At 41.0% G+C, this 20,846-nt stretch overlaps 2 protein-coding genes and 1 pseudogene across 2 annotated transcripts in view; 1 reads left to right on the top strand and 2 right to left on the bottom strand.

Annotated features, from left to right (window-relative positions):
• ASB14 (ankyrin repeat and SOCS box containing 14) overlaps positions 1-7,728 on the bottom strand; it is a 19,350-nt gene extending 11,622 nt beyond the window's left edge. Inside the window, exons 1-3 of the mRNA XM_017527471.2 lie at positions 5,929-7,728; positions 3,623-3,677; position 2,171 (exon numbers count right to left, since the gene is read on the bottom strand). Of these exons, the coding sequence (XP_017382960.1) occupies position 2,171; positions 3,623-3,677; positions 5,929-6,050 (178 nt within the window). The 5' untranslated portion in view covers positions 6,051-7,728. The remainder of the gene's footprint in view (positions 1-2,170; positions 2,172-3,622; positions 3,678-5,928) is intronic.
• A 113-nt stretch (positions 7,729-7,841) lies between these two features.
• Positions 7,842-20,846, bottom strand: part of DNAH12 (dynein axonemal heavy chain 12) — a 247,904-nt gene continuing 234,899 nt past the window's right edge. Inside the window, exons 66-72 of the mRNA XM_037738118.1 lie at positions 20,252-20,440; positions 17,927-18,030; positions 15,798-16,002; positions 11,693-11,830; positions 11,176-11,267; positions 9,468-9,535; positions 7,842-8,108 (exon numbers count right to left, since the gene is read on the bottom strand). Coding sequence (XP_037594046.1) covers positions 7,918-8,108; positions 9,468-9,535; positions 11,176-11,267; positions 11,693-11,830; positions 15,798-16,002; positions 17,927-18,030; positions 20,252-20,440 — 987 coding nt within the window. The 3' untranslated portion in view covers positions 7,842-7,917. The remainder of the gene's footprint in view (positions 8,109-9,467; positions 9,536-11,175; positions 11,268-11,692; positions 11,831-15,797; positions 16,003-17,926; positions 18,031-20,251; positions 20,441-20,846) is intronic.
• Positions 18,376-19,837, top strand: LOC108303493 (annotated as a pseudogene).

Below are 20,846 nucleotides of genomic sequence, written 5' to 3'. Positions count from 1 at the left end.
CCACCAAAGTTAATGCCTGAGACAACAGAATTCTAGCACCACCTTTTATGAAAGACAAATGGCTTAAGACAGACAGGAAGGCTGTTCATCTAGCTTTCCACAACTGGGTGTGTCAACACCCCCACCATCTTGTTACTTACAAAACACAGCTCTGTCTAGCAAGGAACCCAGGAGCTCTTTGCTATGTTGAGCTGAAGTATTTTCTCTCAGAAAAGCCCACAACAGACTCTTGACAGTCAGCTGTGGAGCTCCCCCCCTCCGCCCCGCCGCCTCCCCGCCCCACCGCAGTGTTCAGCATTTGGAAGAACCTGCCTTTGGGCCTAAGCTTTGAGGGGAAATGCTGCCAGCTGTCACTGTCACATTTTTTTTTTTTTTTTTTTTTGAAACAGACCCTTGCTCTGTCACACAGACTAGAGTACAGTGATATGATTTTGGCTCACTGCAGCTTCCGCCTCCTGGGTTCAAGTAATTCTCCTGCCCCAGCCTCGCGAATAGTTGAAATTACAGGCACCTTCCACACCCAGCTAATTTTGGTATTTTTAGTAGAGATGTGGTTTCACCATGTTGGCCAGGCTGGTCTTGAATGCCTGATCTCAGGTGAAGCACCTGCCTCGGCCTCCCAGAGCGCTGGGATTAGAGGCGTGAGCCACTGCGCCCGGCCAGGAACTCACATTCTAAGAGGAAAGAAATGAAACAGCACAGCTCATGGGAAAACTGTGGACTTCTTTGGGATCTGAATACTTGACTTCTAAGTTGAGCTCTACTGCTTAGGAGCTTCGTGTGTGAGGCAAGTTAGTTGACTTCTCTGACCTGTTTCCTCAGTTGAATGGGAGAGAATGAGAAGTAATGTATTCACATATAGATAGGAGTTTAACAAGTAAAAGTATTGTTTTCATGTGATTTTTTAGATAGCTCAAATACAAGTCAGGACATGACAGATGACACAAATGAGGACCTGACAATGGGCTGAAGAATGCAGAGGGAAGGGCCATGGTTTTTTCCATCCAGGGGAATCAGAGACATCTTCATGGAGGCATCTTCATGATCAAGAGAATACAGCTCCTTTTCATTCTGTCCTTTAAATCAGTGTCTGCTGTTTGGTTGGGCACGATGGCTCAAGCCTGCAATTCCAATAATTAGAGAGGCTGAGACGGGGGGATCGCTTGAACTCAGGAGTTCGGGACAAACCTGGGCAGCACAGTGAGACCATGTGTACAGAAAATTTTAAAATTAGTCAGGTGTCACGGCACACACCTGTGGTTTCAGCTACCGGAGAGGCTGAGGCAGGAGGATTGCTTGAGCCCGGGAGTTCAAAGCTGCAGTGAGCTACGGATGGCGCCATGGCACTCCAGCCTGGACGACAGAGTGAGACCCTATCTCTAATCTCTATCTATCTATCTATCTATCTATCTATCTATCTATCTATCATCTATCTATCTATCTATCTGTCTGTCTGTCTGTCTGTCTGTCTGTTTATCTATCTATCTATCTATCTAATCTGCTATTTATTGAGGACCTACTACGTGGCAGGCATTGAACTGGATGTTTTATATTCATGATTTCACACAACCCATCCAATAGTATTGTCAGGCAGAGATGATGATTCCAGTTTCTTGGAGGAGAAAAATGATATTCTGCATTATTACCAGCTGTTTGCACAGCTAGTGGATGGCAGAGCGCGGAACCCTAATCCAAATGATTGCATTTCAAAGCTTGAGGCCTGGGGTCTTTGTTTATAGGCATGGTGCTGTTCACACTGACGATTACTCTTCATTCCAAAAGAGACTCCTCCATTTATCTTTAGGGCAATTGACAAGGGGGCAGGCTGCTCCCAGAGGGTTCTTGGCTCCACTAATCTATTTTACATACTTGGCTAAATTCTGAGATTTTTAACCGAAAAGATTCGAGGCAGGACTTTTCATTCCAGTGAGGAGAACTGGAGCCCAAAGCAGAAAACCCAGGCCGAAGTCTGTGTGTGCACTCTGGGAGGGTTAGGAAAAGCCTCGCTAACTTAAGAGGAGCACAGATTCCAGTGCTTGCACCAGGACCAGGTGCCGGGCACCAAGACCACCTAGCCTGGTGGGTGCTGGCTGGGCACTCAGGCACGTCTTCGTCAGAATGAAACTGGGGAACCAGTAAGGTCAAGGCTCCCATTTGAAGGTCCTGTGACCCTGTACTAAGCACGGATGGCGAGAGCAGTTGTGGATGTTGGGGGCTTCCAACACATTATGCCTCCAGATAAAGTTATACCCAGAATATGAATCCCTGGAACACCAAAAGCACGGACAAGCCCAGTCTTCCCCTGTAGGCAGCAACATTTGATACAACCAGATTCTGGGACACTGAGAAAATGTGGGCGATCCCTTGGGGTTTCTTTTAATAATAACCTTTTGTGTTTGTGCAAACTTCATTCTTAAAACACTTTCAGAATCCCTATTGCTGAGTCCTCACAAAGTTCCTGGTCCTGACTTTTCTGTGGAAGCAAACAGAAGCAACCTGATGAGGTGGAAATCGTTTGGGATTGGCATTAAGTGAACGTGGGGTTTGACTCTTCCTCTGGATTTAAAAGCCGTGACCTGGGTGAGTTATTGTCTTCTGAGTTTCAGTTTCCTTCTGTGCACAGTGAGGATTATTCTCAGGCAAGGATTAGGTGACATCTGATATGTCAAGTGCCACACAGCACCTGGCCCGATGCCAAGTGCTCAACAGGTGCCAGCCCCCTTCCTTTCTGCCTCTGTCCACTTCAGTCCTGCTATCTGCCCTTCCAGTCTGGCACCACCTGGCAGCTCTACCTGAACTGGGATGATCCACAGCTAAGGTTATCAAGGCAGAGTTTCTGAATGTGCCCATCACAGGGCTGGATGTGGAAGGTTGGGGGTAAGATTGGTGCAGAGGCTGTTGGGGGGCCCAGGTGAGCTCAAGTGCAGCGTCAGTCTTTGCTGCTCTGTGTCTGTCTCCAGCACAATGGAGGGAGGCCTGTGGTGTCTTGTGGTGTGGGCACATGTGGGTGGGTTATGGGGACAAGCTGGGAGCACCATCAGCTATCAATGGGGAGGTGACAGTTACTCAGTGTGTTTCTTTGTGTCTGGGTTGGGGGAGGACTGGGGCTTGACCCGCATGGGGTGGTGGGGTGCTGGGACTTGACCTGCATGGGATAGGGGGAGGCTGGGACTTGACCTGCATGGGATAGGGGGAGGTTGGGACTTGACCTGCATGGGATAGGGGTAGGCTGGGACTTGACCTGCATGGGATAGGGGGAGGCTGGGACTTGACCTGCNTTTTGAGACAGAGTCTCACTCTTTGCCCAGGCTGGAGTGCAGTGATATGATCTTGGCTCATTGTAACCTCTGTCTCCTGGGTTCAATCAATTCTCCTACCTTAGTCTCCTGAGTAGCTGGGATTACAGGCACCCACCACCATGCCTAGCTAATTTTTACATTTTTAGTAAAGACTAGGTTTCATCATGTTGTTCAGGCTGGTCTTGGACTCCTGACCTCAGGCCATCTGCCCATCTCGGCCTCTCAAAGTGCTGGGATTACAGGCATGAGCCACCACACCCGGCCAATGTCACCATCACATCTTACCACAAGTTAAAGGGGATAGAAGAGGAGGAGTACTTAACTTTCTTTATTGCTTCAACTATCTTCTTATACTTAGTGCTCAAAAAGGGATGGAAGCTGCATAGAAAAAAATACATATGTAATTTCAAAACTGAGGAGAAAAAACTGTTATCTGATAATTGGATAACCAAAAGGAAAGGGTAACGGTAGTAGCAGTTAATAGGGGATGAACTCTCATAGGAGGCAGTGACTGAGGCTAATGGAAATACTATTTGTAAAAGGTAGTGTGGCCCTTAACAGGCTCTACGGAAACACCTTTCCTATGTCTGCCTTCCACATTAGCCTGTTGGCCTCTCCAGGACAAGAACTGTGTGACGGCCTGGATTGCAATACGCTCTTAATCAGTGTTGGCTGAACTGAATCCAACCTACCAATGACTGAAATGTCACACTATCTCATGGTAAAATTTGATGGCCACTCTATAATGTCAACGATTCCAGCAAAAACTATTTTAAAAAATGGTGTGAGTTTTTAAAAATATTCACAGAATGCGTGCACAGAATACGCTATTAGCAGTTAAGCAATGTTTTAATTATTTAAGGCTTTCAAGCTCAGTTTATGAATCTTTCTTTAAAATCTAGCAAATAAGAACTGTCACCTTCCATTCTTTAATTATTTAGTGAACCCAGGTCGCAGAGAATAAATTCCCTTGGACAGTCTGTCCTGTTTACAATTTGGTCAATTAAATTCTCTTAAACATTTAAACCTGCACTCATAGATTTAGTATTGTGTTCGTTTTCTACGGCTGCTATAAGAAGTAACCACACATTTAGTGGCTTACAACAATAATAAAACAAATTTATTATCTTACAGTTCAGTAGTTCTGAAATCCAAAGCAGTCTTCACTGGACTAAAATCAAGGTGTCAGCAGGGCTGTGTTCCTTTTGGAGGCTCTTGGGGAGAATCTATCTTTTCCTTTTCCAGCTTCTAGAGGCCACCCACTTTTCTTGGCTTGTGGACTCCTTCCTCCATCTTCAAAGCCAGCAATATTGGGCTTAGTCCTTCTAACACTGCCATCTCCCAGGCTCTCTCTCCTGCCTCCCTCCTTTACATTTAAAGATCCTGTGTTACACTAGGACCACCTGGGTAATCCAGAATACACCCCCATCTAAAAGCTGATTAGCAAGCCATAATTCCACCTGTAGCCTTACTTCTCCTTTGCCATGTAAGGTTCCAGAAATTAGGACATCTTTGGATGGAACCGTTACTCCACATATCACAAGCATGTTCTAGTTTTCTAATTCCATCAAATACCTGACCAAGTCAGCAAGCCTGCATTAAGTATCATACAATTCCTGCAACTCTAATCAAGTAAATGCGTAACTACAGTTAATTTCAGTTTCTCTGAAACATTTCAATACTCTACTTAGCCCAACTCTCTTATACCTTTCAACCTGAAATTATGAGTTCAAAGTCAGTTATTCAGTTATGCAATTTAAGGTTTTAATCATAAGGTTACTATAACAATCTAATAAAGCAAATTTCTTTACAAAACTTTAAAGATTAATTTAAAAGTGAATCCTAAATTGAACACAAAAGTATAGGAATAGTGTGTGGTTAAAAGCACAGACTCTAGAATCAGACTGCCTGGCTCTTCACTTACTAGCTCTGTGACCTTGGATAGTCACTTTTCTGTGCCTCATTTTCCTCATCTCTAAATAGGGATAGTAATAGGGCCTACCTCATAGAGAGGTAATGAGAATTAGAATTTAAAAGTTGGTATTTATGAAGTGCTTAAAATAACATGACACACAGTGATCACTCCATGAGTTTGTTACATTTTAAAAATACTGTATAGGTTTGATGTACTTCATGTCTATATTTAGTTATGAAATCTCTTGGGGATAAAAGACATTTTTCTAGTTTTACCTCCAGCAGGCAAATAGAGATTATCATCCCAAGCAAACTGGGTTATCCCCCAGAAAAAATGATGGTTACTACCTTAGGAGACCACGGTTGCTAATTAGCCAGAGAGCGCATGAGCAGATGTGCTCCCAATTCCCAAAGACAACACATATTGCAGAGTTTTTCTCTAGCCTGTCATAGCCTCATTTCTTTCTTCTTCAGTCTGCATCACCTCATCCAGATTTGCTGCTAACTTCCTTTAGCTATTTTTTTATTGCCTAATTCTGAATTCTTTCTAGATTATTCCTGTCTAATCAGGCATAATATCTTACAGATATCTAAATGACAGCTCCTTGAATTCTGACCCTCCTGTTTTTGTCACAACACTAGAGTTAAGCTAATGACAAGTGTCAGCTGTTGAATACAGCACTTAATACTACACTGCCAATGAGAAAACCATTACCTCTCATCGTCAGGTGCATGTTGTGTTGTTCCTGGCTTGTAAATATCCTGTAAACTCTGTTGAATGATGAACTGGGTGTCAAAGTCTTCGTCTATGTCTTCGTCGCTGGTGTAATTATCCATGTGAAACGCGGACAGGTTTAAAGTCAGAGTGTATTAATATTTTTCCAGTTGTGAAAAGACTATCAACTGCTTAAAATTACAAATGAAATTCAGAAACCTAGAAAATTGATAGGATTAATAAATGAAAAATATACACAGTTTAGGAAACAAAATATTCATTAAAAATTTTCTATAAACTTAAAAGAGTTTTCTGGACTGCCACAGATTCAACAAAAATTAGAAGTGTCCATGAGTAGCCATTGACTTAAAGCTTATTTAGGAAAAAGCACCTTTCAAATAAGACTTTAGTTAGTGCCACTCTGATAACGCTCTGATTGATCTGTTAGACTTGGCAGTGACTTTTTCACAGTGATTGTAGCACTCATCCAAAATGATATCTTTCCTACACACAGTGAGTGTTATGCTGAAAATAATATTTTGCTTAATAAACATTAAAAATAAACATGCTATAGGAACAAATGTATTCTCATAATTACAACAGAGATACAGCAATAGTAAAAACAAATGTATCTTATTAGGCAATATCTAAATGGTTTTAAAAGAAAAATGTCAGTTTTAGCATAGAATACATTTGGTCACATGTCAAAGACTTTTTACCTTTTGTTATATCCTCTAGGACAGCACTGAAGTTTTCACTGTTAAGGACTAACACATGTAAGCTTCAGAATTTTCATTTCTATTTAGGATCGCCTCTCTCTTGTAGTGACCATTCCATTAATAGCTTTACTATAAATACTTCATCATAAGACAGTCTGGCACATTCTCCTTGTTTTTTACATGTGGTTTAGCTCTTTTTGGAAACATGATCTCTTTTCTTTACTGCTATATTCATCAAATTTAAACGATTAAACATTTTATTCCTTGAATAAAATGCTTTTGCAGGGGGTTGTCCATGCAAAGATAATTCATTCTCTTAAGACTCATGCACATAGCCACTGCAAACCAGAATCCATTTTTCATTTCAGAGAAACCAACATTTTGCTCTTGACCCAATTATCCAAAGTGACTGTAACAATTGTACTAGATTCACTAGGTAGCTGTGCCTCCATTTTTGTTGGGTTACGGAACTGTGGCCTTAAGTGTCCTTGGAATCCTAAGGGAAGAATTCACTCTACACAAAATAAAATTTTTACTAAAATTGTTTTGTTGAAATATTTTTAAATTGTTAACATACACTTAAAAAAGCAAAGGGACCACTTAATATTTCAAGTTAAATATGGAGCAAATGCCAAGAAGCACAATGTCACCGCAGGTTTGGAAGTTAGGACTGCCCTTCAGCCATCTTACTGCCTTTGTAGGTCAACTTCACAGCTTTGAGTTTCCTTTCCTAGTCACAAGGGTATGGTGAGAAATGAAACTAATGTCTTAGAGGTATGAAATAAGGACTGTAGTTGTGTAATTGTTTTAGTATTTTCCATATTTATAATTTCTTAATTTATGTATTTGAAGTATTTATGTATAATTACTTTAGGAAGGAGAGTGGAAAATAAACTATACTGGAGCCACAGGAATGACTTAACATTTGTGAGGGAGATAATTTCTGATATTTGTTCAATTTTATCAATTTAACTCCCCCAAATCTCTTTTCCACATACAATCAAACTTTAAAAAGAAACTAAATAAAAACGTTGAAAATTTCTCATCTGCTTCCCAAACACACTTCATTTTCCTTCCATAGGTGATCTCAAAAGAGTCCATCTGAAAGGCCATATTCCAAACAAGAGTGATATATCAGAGAGAACAATGCAATGACTATTTGCAAAGACGATTTAAAAGAGTAACACCAAGATACTTGGTTTTATAATGTATATATTTTAAGACAGGGTTTTTTTTTTTAACTTTCAGATGTTTTATAAATTTGTCCAATTTAGTCATCCAACTGACAAAGCAAAGCGACCCCACGCTTGATCCAGTGCTGAGTAGGTTGGTCTGTTTTTAACAACATTGCAATGACAAAGTTAGTAGAATGTCCCGTAGTGGAAAGAGTTCCTTTACGTTCACTTGTCTTGTAGAGGGGACAAACATAGGCATCCAACTTTATAATCCGAGATTTTTGAGCTTGAAAAAAAATAAAGAAATACATTTATTTGATAAAGGGGAAAAAAGTCATTGGTACTAAAAGAACTATTTATCTTGTAATAAAATGGCCAGTACTACATCTAAGATCAAAATTGTGATATTTGAAGGTTTTAGTGTGTGTGTGTGTGTGTGTGTGTGTGTGTGTGTGTGTGTGTCAAGTACATATAGTATTATGGTTGTAAAATAAGGCAAGTATTTCATGTGGTGCATGATTCTAGGTGTGGAAAACAGGAAGAGATTTTAAAGTTCTGATCACTTAGCAGACATGAGAAAAGAGGATTTGGGAGGGAAGAAGGAGAAGAGAGGGAAGAAGGGAAGATGTATACTCTCTATACCAGTATAGATAGTGGAGACCTGAAAGGAGAAATATAACTGCTTAGAGCTCTAATCCAAGACACCTACACATTAGAAGGCACTGACATTTCTATTTGTTTTTAGCAGATAAATAATAAGAAAAACACATCAACTCTTACCAATTCACAAAAAGAAACTACATACAATCACCAAAAAGCAAGATATGAGATATTAGGAATCTTTCTAAACTGAGTTCACATTTCTCATAGTTATAACTGAACCACATTCATAATGAGAATATTTGATAGGTTGGAAAGTGATCTGGGTGATCAGTAAATGTTTTCATTTATTGTTATTTAAGAATAAAAAAGGTAAGGAAAAGAAAATAAAAGAATGAGACTGTTTTTTCCAGACTTGTAGAAATTAGGCAATATCTAAATGGTTTTAAAAGAAACCAAGAAAGTGTGGCATAATTTCCTGAGTGAAGCTGGAAATTCATTATTTACTGTAAATATGTATTTATTATTCCATCAAAAGGCAAGATGATGACAGAAGCAGGGAAGGAGCAAACAGTTTCCAAAATGGAGCAAAATTGGCACCCACCCCACGTGGCTGGCAGCATCTATGCCTTGGGGCACCTGGCTGGCTCCTAGCTGTTTCTTATAGCCAGAAAATGCTAGTCACTAGCTGGAGACTGTGTCAAGCTAATTTGTGCCCATGAGCAATGTGCAAAGGGAATTCAGAATCAAAATATGAATGGGTCACTGTTCAATGTGTGAACCCCCTCGTAGAAGTGGGGGGAGGGGGCTGAAAAGAATGATATATCTTATAGGCTAAGAGCATCAAAAAGCAAAATTATATTCCCAAAATAATATAAATGCCACACACAAAGGGATAATAATTTCTAATGTTAATACTTCATCACTGTTTATTATAATTGTCTTAGGTCCTAAAAAGTTTGAGCAAAAACTTATTTTGGGGAGCAGTGTATAATAGCCATCCTTACTCTCCCTAAAACTCAAATTTTGTTTAGAGAATATTTACTTGGTTTTATCCATATGATGGGCATCAGGTCAAACAGAAGTTTGGGATATTGTTCAGCAAGCAGTCCACTGTAAAGAGAAATGGACAGAGATTATTAGAAATAACTTACAGAATTTGCTTCTAAGAACAGATTGCTACTTACATATTGGCTTTTACTAGAATAAAGGACTAGAGACATAGAGGAAAAGAAATGTAAAAAAAAGAAAATGAAGGCCGGGCGCGGTGGCTCAAGCCTGTAATCCCAGCACTTTGGGAGGGCGAGGCGGGTGGATCACGAGGTCAAGAGATCGAGACCATCCTGGTCAACACGGTGAAACCCCGTCTCTACTAAAAATACAAAAAATTAGCTGGGCATGGTGGCACGTGCCTGTAATCCCAGCTACTCAGGAGGCTGAGGCAGGAGAATTGCCTGAACCCAGGAGGCGGAGGTTGCGGTGAGCCCAGATCTGGCTGTTGGCTTCCCGCGTGGGTAACAAGAGCGAAATTCCGTCTCAAAAAAAAAAAAAGAAAATGAAAAAGTGACAATGAAGAATTGAGAGAAACAAAAGAAAACTCTGGAAAGGCAAAGGGTAAACAGTGGACACATATCAGTGTCAGCCAATTTTTAATGACCATCCATGAGGCAGATGCTATCACATTTGACCCTGACAATGATCCTGTCCCCGTTCCTATTCCTATTTCACAGATACAAATTGGAGGCTTGGAGACACTGGGCATTCTTCTCAGTTACACAGCTCCTAAGTGCCAGCATCAGGATTCAAACAGATCTACCTATCTAGAAAATCTGGTTCCTTTTCACTATGCTGCATTGTTTATTAGTTGGAAGGAATGAAGGTGGGAAGAAAAGGAAGAAAAAATGAATATATACACAAGGCAAAGTAAGTTAAGAAAAACAGCAGTAAAGAGATGAAAACAGAAGAGACTGAAATAATGAAATGAACTTACGTGCAGTTGACTGTCCTCATAACACTGTCTTAGAATTAGCTCTGCAGAACTATCTTATTGCCCCCTCTTACATGATTTTTCCTACTCAGTCTTTAATGCTCCCTTGGGAGCAACATCTAACTGACCCTGGAGATAGAGGATTATGCCTATAAATGGATTGTTAAGGCCAGGGCTCCAAGGGAAACTTTCTCTCCTTCTCTCCTACCCTATATATTTTATTTCTTTTTTCTTTTTTTTTAAATTATACTTTAAGTTCTGGGGTACATGTGCTGATTGTGCAAGATTGTTACATAGGTATACACATCCCCATTTATTTTAAACAGGAATAGTATGGCATAATTTCCTGAGTGAAGCTAGAAATTATTTACTGTAAATATTTATTTTTCCCTCAAAAGGCAGGAAAAGGTTTCCCACTCACTAACAGAAAGGAGAACTTCATTATAACTAACTGTAAACCGTTTAAAAGTGAGGTGGCCCTACACATTACAAAACGGAAGGCAACTGCTATAAAGCGGAATAAGCAGGAAAATAATTTCAGCTATCTAATAAGACTACTGAAATACTGACTAAAAATTATTCAGGACCTAAAAATAACAACTCATCAGTTGCCCCAGCTTGACTAATGATTTATGTGAGAATTCTGATATTATTTATTACTTGCCTTAGAAAAGGACTTTTTTTTTTTTTTTTTTTTTAAAGCAGCAGATTGCTTATCTATGATTCAGCTACAAATGAAGAGGTCCTTGCAGGTGAAACCACTGACCTTTCTCGGTCCCAGCGTGCACCATCAAGATATAATCCATGGATATAAACACCATCTTCTGGCGATGTGTCAGATGTGTCAGATGGGATAACCTGGAGGGAGAGGGACACAGTGGCAATGATCCTCTCAGACAACTTGATCTCATAAAGAACATATTAGCTAAATATTCAGAACATATTCAGGGAAACTCTATTACCTTATAAATGATACATTTTTTCAGACATAATTTGTAAAAAAAAGTATATTATTGTTTTATTGACCATGGGTTCTTTTTGAAGTATTTTATCAAATTTTACTGTAATTCATAATAATTTTTGCTAAAGTAGAAGAACAGCTTTGGATTATTTAAATCAAATATTGTAATATATAAAAGTTCTATCAGGGATAGCAAGACATATTCTTCATACAACACAAAGAAGAAAGTAAAATTGCTTACAATGGGTTATAATATATAAACTCGGCTTAAGTACATGATTTAATGTAATGATATACTGTTGACTTTAAGGAATTACTGTACCTCAAATTCGTATCCTAGCAAATCAATAGGGGTAGTATATTTTCTGGCATAATTCTGCATAGCTCCAGTTAAAAAGGCCTGGGTGAAAAAGAAACCTGACAGCCAAAACACACAAGGTTTTCCTGAATTATACCAGTCCTGTAAAGGGAAAACAAAACACATTATGTCAGTTTTTAAAGTTATACCAGTGCCACCTGATGTACAATTTCTGATTCTGGTTTTTGCGTATGTTGCCCACACTTTCCATCACCAGGCCCTCTTCCCTGACGTCAAACACACAGCCTATCTCGGCCTTCCACCTCTTTCCGTTTCTAGTTACTCTTCTTCAAAAACTCAAAACAGTTTGAACATTAACCTGAATGAAACATAGTTTGAAAGAGTCAAATCTTCTTCAAAAGCCAAATGTAAATTTGATGCTTTATGATATCATCCCACTCAAAAGCAACCATCTAGACATCTTACACGTTGTCTAATTATAGTCCTCATTTGTTGATTGCAATTCCTTAACCCTATATATATACACATATATATATATATATATATATATATATATATATATTGAGATGGAATCTCACACTGTTACCCAGGCTATAGTGCAGTGGCACCATCTTAGCTCATTACAACCGCTGCCTCCCATGTTTTAGCAATTCTCCTGCCTCGGCCTTCTGAGTAGCTGGGATTACAGGCATGCACCACCATTCCTGGCTAATTTTTGTATTTTAAGTAGACACGGGGTTTCAGCATGTTGGCCAGGCTGTTCTGAACTACTGACTTCAAGTCATCTGCCCACCTCGGCCTCCCAAAGTGCTGGGATTACAGGTGTGAGCCACTGTGCCTGACCCCCAGTTTCTTAACTCTCTTAAACTCCTTGTCTCTGTGTCCACTGCCCTCACTCCAGCTCATCTCTTCATGGTTTTCTTTCTGTACCAGCATGTGTTGTCCTCTTGCTTCTTCCCTTTCTGCTCAATACATCCAGAAGAATGCTCCCAGAATATAACTCACTGTGCATGGTTTCAATCAGATGTAGCATCTTGCATAATTCTCAGTGACCTACCAAATTGTTCAGTGACCCACAGAATTAAAGCTTAAATCTCTTGGTCTCCTATTCAAGATATTTCACATAAAGCAAACCAGGCCAGGCACAGTGGCTCACACCTGTAATCCCAGCACTTTGGGAGGCTGAGGCGGGCGGATGACAAGATCAGGAGATCGAGACCATCTGGCTAACACGGTGAAACCCTGTCTCTATTAAAAATACAAAAAATTAGCTGGGCATGGTGGCACGTGCCTGTCCCAGCCACTCGGGAGGCTGAGGCAGGAGAATCACTTGAACCCGTGAGACGGAGGTTGCAGTAAGCTGAGATCACGCCACTGCACTCCAGCCTGGGTGACAGAGCGAGACTCCATCTCAAAAAACAAGCAAAGCAAAAACATAGATACTTCACAGTCTGGCTCCAAGTTGCATTTTCAGTTCTATTATATCTCTTTTACTTCCTTTCAAGCATCTTGCATTCTAATCTGGACTGGACTAAAAAGACTGGACTATTTGCTGTTCTCTTTATGCCGCGTAGACACTTGCTTTCCTGCCTATCTTAAAGCGATACTACCCTTCTCAGTCCAGGCACATCTGGTGGTAGAACTCCACTTAGCTTCCCAGGGTAGGCTGGTGATTCTTGCCTGGCCAGTCATACTTCAGCCATAGTGACTGACTGAGAAATGGACATGTGACCCAGTCAAAGCCGGAGATGCAGAAACTCTTGCTGGGACTTTTGCGGAAAAAACTCACTCTCAGCTCCTTGAAGATGTGTGGATGTGAGGCCAGAGCTGCTGTTGCTATCTTGCTACCATCAGATGAGAACTCAACAGGGAATGGAGTTTACCAGAAGGGAATGGAGACAACAGATGAAGTACAAGAAGCCAGGACAAGATATCCATATTTGCACCCTGGTCAAATGTTACCTGAGCCACTTAAGCTTCTGGACTTTTCAGTTACATGAGGGAACAAACTTTATTTTTGCTTATGTCTGAATTTTTGTTTAATTTTGAATAATGGAATCAACCCAAAGTGATAGTGTCTTTTATCCCACAAGCTACATAGCTATTTCTTTTTCCTTTCTTTGTAGTATCAAAACCATTCATTCTTTAAATCCACCTTCAATGCTATCTCATCCATGAAACAATCTCTGCTTTCTTGTCCCTTTTTTGAAAGCCCAGAGCATTTTACATGTTGGTCTTTTATGGAATATCTCTTACTATAGTGTACTGATTTTCTTTAGATACATGGCTTGTCTCCCTGCAAGCTACTGGCAGCTTGAAGGCAGGACTTGTGTTGTAATTATCTTTTTATCACAGAACATGCAACAAGGTGCTTTGAATAAAATGAGGTCTCAAGTCATATTTATGAAATGAACAGATGAATCAATGAAATGAATTTTGCCTCTGAGCAGGCAGTACGCTATGGGAAGAGCCAGCTTTGCTCCCTAGGGGAAGAGAACAAACTGCTGCTGGAGGTTTTGCAACAGTACAAACTATCAGGTCAAGAAGACGCAGAGAAGAGATGAAGTCTGATAAGGGCAAAACCAGGCAGAATGAGCACCAAGCACACAAAGGCTATAAAGACCCACAAGGCTCCATATGAAGTTTGAGGCGGTTTTTTCCAATTCTGTGAAGAAAGTCAATGGTAGCTTTATGGGGATAGCATTGCGGGAGGACTAACATTAGGAGAAATACCTAATGTAGATGACGGCAGGATGGATGGAGCAAACCACCATGGCACGTGTATACTTACACAACAAACCTGCACGTTCTGCACATGTACCCCAGAACTTAAAGTACATTAAAAAAAAAAAAAAAAAGACCCACAAGGCAATCATATAGAAAACTTGCTCGCCCATGGCTTCCTTTATCCAAGAGTGTCATTAGTGTCTGTGGTCAGCTACTTGTACTATCTCTTAATTAGCTACCATTTACTAAGTGCTTAGTACATGCCAGCAAGATATGGCTGATCTATCAGATTGGCAAAAAGTTTAAGGGTAGGAGAACTTCTGCTCTACATTCTTACAAGCACTGGCGATTTTACGATTAGCTTATACAATGAAACAAATAAAGCTTTGGCACAATAAAAAGGCAAGTGAACACTGAATGATCACATTACCTCTGTGAATTTAAAAAAATTGGGGGGATTCTCCCCATCCCATACTCCTGCATAAACATCCACCATAGAATGGGGGCAGGCAGTGGAGTTGAGAAGGAAAAGCAGTGTTCTGTCTGATGTTTATGCTGGGGGAAGGGTAGGGAGTATTCAAATATACTCATCTTTTGCCTGGTTTTCTGAGATAAGAGGCACTGATTTAAAGACAATGGCCAATTATTGATAAACTCAAGCCTCTGGCCTGTAATCCCAGTGCTTTGGGAGGCCAAGGTGGGAGGATTGCTTGAGGTCAGGAGCAAGGGACCAGCCTCGCGTACTTGGTGAGACTCCATCTCTACAAAAAATAAAATTAGCCCTGTGTGGTGGCACATGCCTGTAGTCCCAACTATTCAAGAGGATCCCAGGAGCTTGAGATTACAGTGAGCTACAATCACACCACTGCACTCCAGCCTGGATGACAGAGCAAGACTCTGTCTTTCAAAAAAAAAAAAAAAAAAAAAAAAAAAAAAAATATTTTTAAAAAAAAAAAAAAAAAAAAAAAAAGGACAAAAAATTCCAACCCTCCAGATTTTTTGACTTACTATCAGTATTAAAATCACAAGACAACTTTAAACTGTGGTCTTACAGAACCACAAACTTAGAATCTTGGTCTCAGAGAACCACAAACTTAGAATTTTCAAAAATATAAATGTCACATATTACATGGGTTTGGATGAAGTATAATTTTAATTTTCCACTCAGTACTTTGAAATGTGTATATTTTTCCATATTCTAAAATTTATCAGATTACCATGAAGCTACTAATCACATTTCATTCAACTCAGAGACATTCAAGTGACCACAGCCAATAACTAATATCGCCCCAATTAACCAAAAAAATAAAATTTTTACATGTATCTCACACACACACACACACACACACACACACACACACACACACTCTTACACTTTTACCTGTAAAAAATTCAACCGGGCTAGGAAATCTGTGATGTAACTTCCTAGGGGCTTAAGACTTGGGTATGATCGTTTGGCCCATATTTCTGGAACCTTTCCAATAAGCAAGCTGCCGGAGAGCGCCTCCAATGCAGAATCCATCACAACCACACCCTTAATAGCTTTTTCAAGGTCTCGTAGAGTGTTACGTATAGTTATAATTAAACTGCAATAAAAGAAATTATGTCATCAACATATAAATGATGGTATCAACATACAGTCTTTCCAGAAGAACAGCAGGAATTTCATTCCCAGCTTTATGAGATTGCTTCCCAAAATGTGTCAGCTCCCATGTGGTGGTACGTGAGGTAATGTTAAGTGATACATGTATGAACATTTTTCATTTTAATCATTATATATATATTTTAAAACATAGAAAGTAATACAACTACCATATCAAAATTTTTGCTTTCTGGCTATTTTTGCTTAGGACCTGGCTGATTTAAGCAGAAAATGATTTAAGGAGAAATATTAGGTAAATAGTATTTCAGGTGGCATGCAAATATGAAAAAGCTATAATGATGTGCAATGGCTGAAACTAAGGAAACACTGTATTAAAACATAAACTGCATATTCATTTATAAACTTGCAAATATTTTACTTCCACTTAGGCCCAAATTGCTAAGAACACCATAAATATACTTGCAGTGAGAGGTTTTTTTTTTTTTTTTTTGATAAAGTGTCCCTCAGGCTGGAGTGCAGTGGCAAGATCTTGGCTCACTGCAACCGCTGCCTCCTGTAGTGAGGTTTTAGGCTAGAAGCCTGAGCAGCTGAGAGATAGTATGTTATTATAAATACATAAATATAACCTTTGTATAAGAAATGCTGAATTAACTAAGGCATCAAGTGTTTTAATATATTTTATTTTAATATGTCAACCAGCCTGGACACTAAAATAAATTTCAAAGTACTACAGAAAATTCATAACCTTTGCTTATAGCCATTACTGGATAAGAAAAAAAAATTCATAACCTAAACAATTCTCCATTCCTTAAGCCAATATTAAATTACAGAAAATTCAATAACAAATTTAAAACACATCATTTGTTAGTTATCCTGGGGTACCTAATCAACTCAGATTGGTTGAATTGGTAAGGAAAAGGAGGGGTATGTGTGTCAGGTAGCAGAAAAATGACAAAAGATGTGACTATACATAGGTCTAGCTGATATTTATTCTGTCTCTAATTCCTAAGAATAGTTAACAAATGGATAAGAAGTTATGATTAATGAATATTTTTAAACAGTAAGAACAGATCTCTTTTTCATCATCATTTTTACATTTTAAAAGATATTCTCTCTTCTGAGACAGATTCAGAAGGCAACCATCCAAAGTTAGTACTTTTTTTTTTTTTTTTAATAGGGTCTCATTTTGTCACTCAGGCTGGAGTGCAGTGACACAATCTCTGCTCACTATAGCCTCCATCTCCCAGGCTCAAGCAATTCTCTCACCTCAGCCTCCCAAGTAGATGTGGCTACAGGGCATGTGTCACTATGCCTGGATAATTTTTAAATTTTTGTTGAGGGGGTTCTGCCATATTTCCAAAGCTGGAATTTCTGGGCTCAAGCAATCCTCCTGCCTCGGCCTCCCGAAGTGTTGGGATTACAGTATGAGTCACCGTTCCTGGCCGGAACTTTTCTTTCTTTTTTTTTTTTTTTTGGAGATTGAGTCTTGTTCTGTTGCCCAGGCTAGAGTGCAGTGGCATGATCTCAGCTCACTGCAACCTCTGCCTCCTGGGTTGAAGCAATTCTTCCACCTCAGCCTCTTGAGTACCTGGGATTACAGGTGCCTGCCACCATGCCCAGCTAATTTTTGTATTTTTAGTAGAGACGGGGTTTCAACATATTGGCCAGGCTGGTCTTGAACTCCTGACCTTGTGATCTGCCCACCTCAGCCTCCCAGAGTGTTGAGATTACAGGTGTGAGCTACCGCACCTGGCCTGGAACTTTTTAAAAGGGGGAAAATTCCAATGAAATGACAGGATTTAATAGTCTTCTTGGGTCAATATCATTGTGTGTTTTTATCAACTTTGGATTGATAAAAACATGATTCAGAAGTTGATATCATTCTGAATCACATGATATATCCTTACTTGTTAAATCTTTCCATTTCTTGTACTAACACAGTATTCATGCTCTCTTCATATCTCACAGGATACTTCTGCAGTGCTGCTTCAATGTCGAAATCACTAGGGAGCTAAAAGAAAAGATTTTGAAGATCACAAATTACTCTCAGAATGGATAATTAGCTTCATTCAGCTATGATATAATAATGGCTAACACTAGGGTATATCTGTACATCAGCTCATCTACATGAACTAACATGGATATGTATATTAATGTACGTAAGTTATATGTACATACATTAGCTTATCCACAATCGCAGTTACTAAGAACTCACTATAGGCCAGCCATTTTACAAACGACTTTAAATTCATGATCTCTTTAATGTTCTTAAAAAACCTTAAAAAACTGGTACTATTGAAGCAGAAGCTTCTCCACTCCTTCTGGAATCTCACCCTGGTTCAGCCCGCCTGCCTCCACTCCTGCCTCCACCATGTCCGTCAGGGTGACCCAGAAGTCCTACAAAGCGTTCACTTCTGGACCCCGGGCCTTCAGCAGCCGCTCCTAAATGAGTGGGCCCAGTGCCCACATCAGCTCCTTGAGCTCTTCTTCCAAGTGGGCAGCAGCAGCTTCCCGGGGTGGCCTGGGCGGAGGCTATGGTGGGGCCAGCGGCATAGGAGGCATCTCTGCTGTTATGGTCAACCAGAGCCTGCTGAGCCCCCTTAACCTGGAGGTGGACCCCAACATAGAGGCCGTGAGCACCCAGGAGAAGGAACAGATCAAGACCCTCAACAACAAGTTTGCCTCCTTCATCGACAAGGTGCAGTTCCTGGAGCAGCAGAACAAGATGCTGGAGACAAAGTGGAACCTCCTGCAGCTGCATAAGATGGCTGAGAGCAACATGGACAACTCGTTCCAGATCTACATCAACAACCTTAGGCGGCAGCTGGAGACTCGGGCCAGGAGAAGCTGAAGCTGGAGGTGGAGCTTGGTAACATGCAGGGACTGATCGAGGATTTCAAGTATGAGGATGAGATCAATAAGCGTACAGAGATGGAGAATGAATTTGTCCTCATCAAGAAGGATGTGGATGAAGCTGACATGAACAAGGTGGAGCTGGAGTCTTGCCTGGAAGGGTTGACTGACGAGATCCACTTCCTCAGGCAGCTGTATGAAGAGGAGGTCCGGGAGCTGCAGTCCCAGATCTTGGACATGTCTGTGGTACTGTCCATGGACAACAGCTACTCCCTGGACATGGACAGCATCATCACTGAGGTCAAGGCTCAGTATGAGGAGATCGCCAACCGCAGCCGAGCTGAGGCTGAGAACATGTACCAGATCAAGTATGAGGAGCTGCAGATGCAGGCTGGGAAGCATGGGGATGACCTGCGGCGTACAAAGACTGAGATCTCTGAGATGAACTGGAACATCCACCGGCTCCAGGCTCAGATTGAGGGCCTCAAAGGCCAGAGGGATTCCCCGGGGGCTGGCATCACAGATGCCAAGCAGCGTGGGGAGCTGGCTGTTAAGGGTGGCAATGCCAAGCTGTCCAAGCTGGAAGCTGCCCTGCATCGGGCCAAGCAGGACATGGTGTGGCAGCTGCATGAGTACCAGGAGATGGTGAATGTCAAGCCAGCCCTGGACATTGAGATCGCCACCTACAGGAAGCTGCTGGAAGGCAAGGAGAGCCGGCTGGAGTTTGGGATGCAGAACATGAGTATCCGTACGAAGACTACCAGCGGCTATGCAAGTGGTCTCGGCTCAGCCTATGGGGGGCTCAGAAGCCCAGGCCTCAGCTACAGCCTCGACTCCAGCTTTGGCTCTGGCGCAGGCTCCAGCTCCTTCAGCTGCACCAGCTCCACCAGGGCCGTGGTTGTGAAGAAGATCAGATCTGTAATGGGAGGCTGGTGTCCAAGTCCTCTGATGTCCTGCCCAAGTGAACAGCTGCGGCAGTCCCTCCCAGCCTGCCCCACCTGCGGCCGCCCCAGGGCTCCAGAGGGACGCCACTGTGCAGGGGAGCCCAGGGAACGGAGACCCACCTGAGGCTCAGCCCTAGCGCTCAGCCCACCCTCGGGGGAGTTTACTGCCTGGGGACCCCTCTTGCCCATGCCTCCAGCTGCAAAACAATTCAATTACTTTTTTTTTATTGTCCAAAATAAAACCTCAGCTAACTCAGCCAAAAAAAAAAAAAAAAATTGGTACTATTATTACCATTTAACAGATTTAGACACTAATGCTTAGAGAGGCAAAGTTCTTGCTCAAGATCATAATGCTGATACACGGCGCTTTCAGATTGTCATTTCAGTATCATTTCTATTTATATTATTAGCAACATATTTTAAGCTAAACATTACCTTGTTGAGGATATCTTTGGTAATTTCTAACAGAATCTGGTCAGTACTTCCTGAGGCTCCTGTCTGTTTGGAGCCTCCCTGGGTGAGAAGCAAGGACTCGAAGAGCAGTTTTGTTTGTTGAAGATCCTTGGAGATGTCAACATTTTCATGTAATCCAAATATCTCAGGGTGTTGAGTAAATGGAAGTTTCTACCAGAAAACAAATTAAACATGCATCATATTTTCCCTGGATACTGAAAGGGACCATCAGGACACGCTGCTCCAAAATATGCTACTTTGGCATAGGGATTATTTGAGCTGAAGGTAATTAAGAATCAACAGATACAGAAAGAGGTCTCTGACCTCCCCTTATCTGTCTAAAAGCAGGGCATCAATTTCCGTTTTTAACTTGTGGTATACATTCCTCATTCTTGTGCCAGGATGAGGAGAATGACCCTTCTCACTGGAGACAGAACTGGCACTGAGATGAGACCGTATGAACAGACCTCACTCAAAACAACGCCTAGCTTCCACTAGTTTCCCCCATATATTTCTTAATTACTTTCCCACAATGTATTACCCCTACAGCCCCAAACGCCCTTTCCTTTACCTAGTC

The sequence above is a fragment of the Cebus imitator genome, unplaced genomic scaffold, assembly GCF_001604975.1.
Source record: "Cebus imitator isolate Cc_AM_T3 unplaced genomic scaffold, Cebus_imitator-1.0 Scaffold48, whole genome shotgun sequence".
Lineage (NCBI taxonomy): Eukaryota > Metazoa > Chordata > Mammalia > Primates > Cebidae > Cebus > Cebus imitator.
Note: the sequence above shows the minus strand (reverse complement) of the source record. Positions and strands in the feature narration are given on the sequence as shown.